The sequence below is a fragment of the Budorcas taxicolor genome, chromosome 4, assembly GCF_023091745.1.
Source record: "Budorcas taxicolor isolate Tak-1 chromosome 4, Takin1.1, whole genome shotgun sequence".
Classification (NCBI taxonomy): domain Eukaryota; kingdom Metazoa; phylum Chordata; class Mammalia; order Artiodactyla; family Bovidae; genus Budorcas; species Budorcas taxicolor.
The window spans coordinates 33592938-33598937 of record NC_068913.1 but is presented as its reverse complement, the minus strand read 5'-3'; the positions used below and the strand labels follow the sequence as shown (position 1 = coordinate 33598937).

The window sequence follows — 6000 nt, the reverse complement described above, 5'->3', positions numbered from 1 at the left end:
GATAGACAACTTAGCAAAAGTTGCATGCGTTGATAGCCTTCAATAATAGTATTGCATAGTAAGACAACACTTTTATTGCCAGGTGCTTCTATTTACATTTTTTCATTATATTTTCACAGTGATCAACTGAAAGTATGATTGTGGTTTTTCCTAGTTCATGAATGAAAAAAGGAAGGCAAATAACTTGCCCAAGTTTATACTACAAGTAAGAATAGAATCAAGATTCAGTTTCTGTCAGTTTTGCCTCGGTTTCTTCTACATGATAATTGTGATGAAAATCAAGAAGGCTAATGCAGGGTTTGTGTCTGACTTAGGAGTTTAGCAAATTCAGATAGAACTAATAAAGTTTTCCCTCAAGAAACAGTCCACTTTCTTATAGATGGAGGTATGAAGAAAACTGTATTGTACTTTGACAGAAGTTTTTCTTGAGATAAATTTGTTTTGCATTTCCTTTAACTTTCTTTTTTTCTTATTTATACTTAAGTAAATTCCAGTCTTCTGAATAGCTATTGTTGCATATTGTCATTACCTTGGCTATTAGCACTTTTACTTCTGTTTCATGAATATTAAGCTTCCAGGAAACCAAGTGGCTTGCCTAGATAGTTATTGTACTAAAGAACTGAAATATAAGCAAATGAAATTACTGTAATGGTTTCTATAAAGTCAAGTTTGGATGCATGTCTTTTTATATTTTCACAATTTTAAAATGTGTTCTTAAGTTGCATTATCTCTTTGGAATTATTTAATTTAAACTAAGGAAAAATGTCCAGTATGTTTCACAGCTGACATTACTAAAAGCTGAGTGAAAATTGTAGAGCTAATTCATCATGTTATAATCGTTTATACTTTTGTCATGATTCTTGCATTTCAGTGCTGTTTGTGCCCATTGATTTTTGATATTAACTCAGTAATTTTATGTTTGAAACTGTTTTAATTTCTCAATAAAAAAGTGGATAAATTTTATAGGATTACTTCTATCTTTGGTAATCTGACTATAAAGAAAACGTATTCAAAATTTTAGCATTTTTCTATGTTAATTTTCAGGTTGAAGATTTAGAACAGATGTGGAAAAATGTTCACTTCAGAGAAAGGGGTTGTGGAGGAATGGTTGTCGGAGTTTAAGGTAATATTTACTGTTTTACTATAATAACTATATTCCAAAGAAGTTTTATCTGAGTTTTAAATTCCATTGGCTTCCTTTTTTAATGACTAAAAAGCCAAATATCTGTGGAAGCAAAAGAATATTCTAAAAAACTTATTGGGGGATTATTTACAGATAATAATCTTTGTGAGGAAATTGGCTCCTTTTTTGCCAAGTGGTTTAAAGGTTTGTCTTCTCCCTTTTATGGCAACATCACAAAGAATGGTTAAAGTCTCTGAAAGTTGATGTCACTCTCCCTAACCACCATGAACAATTCTCAGTTAAAATGTTTCTCCCAGTTTGGGGCGGCAGGGGAAATGGACATGATCAACGATGAGAAGATGGGAAGATATTTGCACAACTTTCTATCAATGCATCTTTCTTTAGTTGGCTTACCCAGTGCCTGTAAAGGGGTATATAACTTTTGGTTAGTGGATGAAAAACAAAAACAAAACCTCTGTTTGGTTGTCTTATGAACTCTTCTCTATGATAGCTAAAATTATATTTATTTAACCAGTTAGCTGGAGCTTCCCTGGTGGCTCAGTGGTAGAGAATCCACCTGCCAATGTAGGAGACACAGGTTTGAACCCTGGGTCGGGAAGGTCCCCCCCTGAAGAAAGAAAGGGCAGCCCACTCCAGTCTTCTTGCCTGGGAAATCCCATAGATAGAGGAGCCTGGCATGCGGTAGATCAAGGAGTTGCACGACTTGGCGACTAAACAGTAACCTTCTTTTTGTCCTCTTTTTCTCACTGTTACACATAATTATGTGAGCTTCCTGATCAGGAACCACAGGAATGGAAAGTTTGGGCTGACACTTTGGTTTTTTTTTTTTTGTCCAGCTCGATTAGCGCAAGACCTCAGACAAAACTCAGAGTTATTAGCTTGTTTCAATGAGGGACACCATACAATAGGTACTGTGTAGGCATTTCACCAAACAAAAAAATAAAATAATTATAGGATTTGGAGGAAAGGTGTTCAGATGAAATTTAAATGAAATAGTATTTTGATAGGCTCAAGACAAAGCAGAGTGACGTGTAATGGGGTTAAAATCAGACCTGGACTATGAAGTGGACCCATGGTCATGTTGTCTTTAGAACCTACAAAGTTAACATCTGTGTGCAATGTTGAGTTCAGAAACCCCTAATCTGAAGCCTGGTTCTCTGTGTCTAGGTGACTCACATCCTCCAGGCAGGAGTGGGATATTTCATTCTTATCGATACATGTTTAAAGAGCAAAACTTTTGATATCTGTAATTTTAGATAGCAAAGCTGCTCACTGAGTAAGAATACAGAAGTCACTAAAAAATGGAGATTCAAGAAGGAGAGGACATGTGTATACCTATGGCTGATTCTTGTTGATGTTTGACAGAAAACAACAAAATTCTGTAAAGCAATTATCCTTCAATTAAAAACTAAATTAATTTTTTTAAATGGAGGTTTTTATGACACTTTTCAGCTGTAGTATGTCCTTGAGAGAAGCAGTGTTTCCTGTTAATTTTGTAGCTGGCCGTAGCTGCTGTTGTTGTCTTATCCTGATGAATGACAAAGATTTTCATTTTGTCAGCTTTTGTAGTCATAAATTATCTTTCTATGGATCCCCTAATTCATAGAGTGATGTAGTTATGCATGCTCTTATAGAAGTGCACTGTATATAGTCCACTGCAGGTAGTGCCATCTGCATATTTTAAGTTTGAATAAATCTGGTGTGTGCCTTTTTTTCTTACATAAGTTGTCTTTGTGTTTTTAAGTTTGTTTTTTTTTCTGTTTCATGAGAGTTTAATATGGTTCATTATCATGATTTTTTTGGCAAGTTGTTGAAAATTGTCAACTTTAACAGCTGACTACCACTCCTGGGATATTCTTATGTTTAATGGTGAAGCAAAATTTGCAAAAGGAAATATAGCCATTAAACCATTTTTTAATATGGGAGTTGTGGCAAGAGGGCATGATGAAGGATGGGGAACATAGGAGAGGAGTCAACTATTAAGGCAAATAATTGAAAGTTATGGCTAATTCTCTTCCCTTATCATCTGTTTCTTTATTCTCTTCCATTCCTGGGAAGGAAGCTTTTTCATTGAGAGAAGAGAAGTAAAATCCTGGACCCTATGAACTGAAAAGTTATTTAACTTTCCCCTAACCATCCAAAAGTAAAGATAGTCAACTTGATACAACAAATGATATACACATTTTTGTCAGGTATAGGGAAGATATTTCCTATTTTTTGGTTAATATGGTAGGCATTTCTTAAAATTATTTTGAATTGTGTTAATGTGCATTGAATTCAGCTCTGTTTATGTTTGGTAAAGAGGTTAAGGTTACCAGACAAAGTTAGCAACATACTAAAAATAATAGAAGATAGTAAAGTATGTAAGAACAAATCTCTTACTTTTAAAATTAAAGTATCTTGTCTTTTGAAATGATTTGTGATGTTAGTTACATATTTTGGTTAAAATATTTAAGATATAAAATTTAGAGATTTTCTGTCGTTCTGAGTTTCTGCTTGGTTGTTTAATAACCATGGTGCTAATAAGCCAAGGTCATCATGACTGATAAAGTAAGTGATACAGGGTGCTTGAGACTGAGAAGTCAAATTTTTCCTCTAGGTGGTTTTACCATATTGGACAAATCGCATAACTTCTTTGGGTCTCAACATCCTCACCAGGAAACCCTGAAATAGGTGGCGTGTGAAGATGCTTTTAGCTCTACACTTTTCCATGGGTGCAGCCTGAACTCCCAGACTCGTAACTCACTCAGCATTCTCTCAAATGCACAAGATAACATAGTTTGCTTTGTGCTTTTTTTTTTTTCTTTTTTGCCTTTGGACAAACCAGCTTTGGGCCCTCATTAATATTCTCTTAGTGTGGGGGGGGCTCTCCGCAGAAAGAGAGAGGCAGTGGAACTTCCCTCAGCAAAGCCGAGGGGTCCCGAGGAGAGGTGAGCCTGCTGTCGGCCAACCCAGCCCCTCAGCAAGCAAGAGACGATCAGATGCGACAGGGGTTCCGTCTGAGCAGTTTCGCTTCATTGCTACAAACTCTTGGTTTATATAGGCAAGCAAGGGGTTTTTCGAGGGTTGGACCAATCACATTAAAGGTCAAATTGTAATATGCCATAGTTGCACCAATCACGTTAAAGGTCAAATCTTAATATAGCATAGTTGCACCAATCACATTAAAGGTCAAGTTGTCATGCGCTTCATTGTAAGGAGAGTCCATGGTGATCACGCGCTGTCCACCTGCATGGAAATCAAGAGAGCCAATCAAGTTTTAACAACCAACTTACCCCACGCCCTCATCTCTTCCGCCAGGCGCCATCTTAGTTCTAAACTGCAAAGCTAGCCCTTCTTTTTCAAGGTTTCCCATTTAGGGCCCCACATCTTAGTATACCAACAACTCCAATACTCTTGCCTGGAAAATCCCATGGACGGAGGAGCCTGGTAGGCTGCAGTCCATGGGGTTCCTAAGAGTTGGACACGATTTCACTTTCATGCATTGGAGAAGGAAGTGGCAACCCACTCCAGTGTTCTTGCCTGGAGAATCCCAGGGACGGAGGAGCCTGGTGGGCTGCTATCTATGGGGTTGCACAGAGTTGGACACGGCTGAAGTGACTTAGCAGCAGCAGCAGCAGCAGTATACCAACAAAGTCATTAGACTCAGACCTAATTATTTTAAGAGTTCATGAGTTCAATTTCTATATTTCAAATACTTATTTGTAAAATGTTATCTTACAGATTGTATTGTTTTTCTTAATGTTATGTGTAAATTTATATAGCAGATTTTTTAATTTTCTGGTAGTCACTGAATCAGAATATGTGACTCAAAATCTAGTCTTATGTGTAATGTTGTTGGTCAGAGTTGTTTTATTTATTGGTTCTCTATCCATCTGTCCATCTTCATTAATTCTCTTCCATCTAACTTGTATCACTTCCTTAAATTTTATAAAAGCCATCTGCCAAATGATGCTTTAATTTGAAGCATCTGTCTTCTTCAAATTTTGCCAAGACTAATTTCTTACCCTGTTATCCCATTATTACTTCTTTTGTCTCTAGTTCTGCATTCTTCAAAGTGAGAAAACTTAACTAGTATTTAAGAAGGCCAGTACCTTTGAACTAGTACAATATAAATTTAAAGGTTTGTTGTAATGGTATTTAAATCCATAGACTCTTTTACATCTTAAGGTTTTCAAAGCACTGTTCATAAACACAGCAATTGTATTTTCTCTCCTATTGACAAAAATTAACTTTTCTCACATTCACAAAATGAAATAAAAATGTAATAGCTTACTAATTTTTAGGAGACATTTCCTCTCATTTAGCAGTAGTAGCCTAGGCCCAGAATATTTTTTAGAACTTGTCTTTTTGGAAAAGAACTGTCGTTTTACTTTTGGCTATTTCACAAAAAATATTTTACCTCATGAGGGTTAATTGGTACATAACTAAAAATTGTAATTCACACTTTTAATGACTGTTTCAGTTTTAGGCTAGATAGTGCATGTAAAAATCTTTTTATTCACTAATCATTTTTTACGATTTATTTTTCAATTCACTTAGTTTGAAATTTTATGTTTAGACACACATGTGCACACATGCACAAACATACATTAATGTGTTTTACATATATAGCTTAGGTTCATTATCTTCCAGGCAATTAGACATCTGTTGTTTATTTGACAGTTACTCCCTTTTGTATAAATTCCACCAGTATTAGGTTACTGTTGATCAAGTAACAGAAATGGAATGTTGCCTGGAGATCTTTTGTTACATGCTTTTGAACTATTGAAGAAAGCCCTAATCCCCTCTTTATGTAAGCAGTTGCAGTGAAACTCTCTCCTCCCCACCCAAAGAATGGTGGAAGGTTCCCAGAT

At 35.8% G+C, this 6000-nt stretch overlaps 1 protein-coding gene across 1 annotated transcript in view; it reads left to right on the top strand.

The window, feature by feature from the left end:
* Positions 1–1072: 1072 nt before the first annotated feature.
* HYCC1 (hyccin PI4KA lipid kinase complex subunit 1) overlaps positions 1073–6000 on the top strand; it is a 45302-nt gene continuing 40374 nt past the window's right edge. Inside the window, exon 1 of the mRNA XM_052638986.1 lies at positions 1073–1123. Within this exon, the coding sequence (XP_052494946.1) occupies positions 1073–1123 (51 nt within the window). The remainder of the gene's footprint in view (positions 1124–6000) is intronic.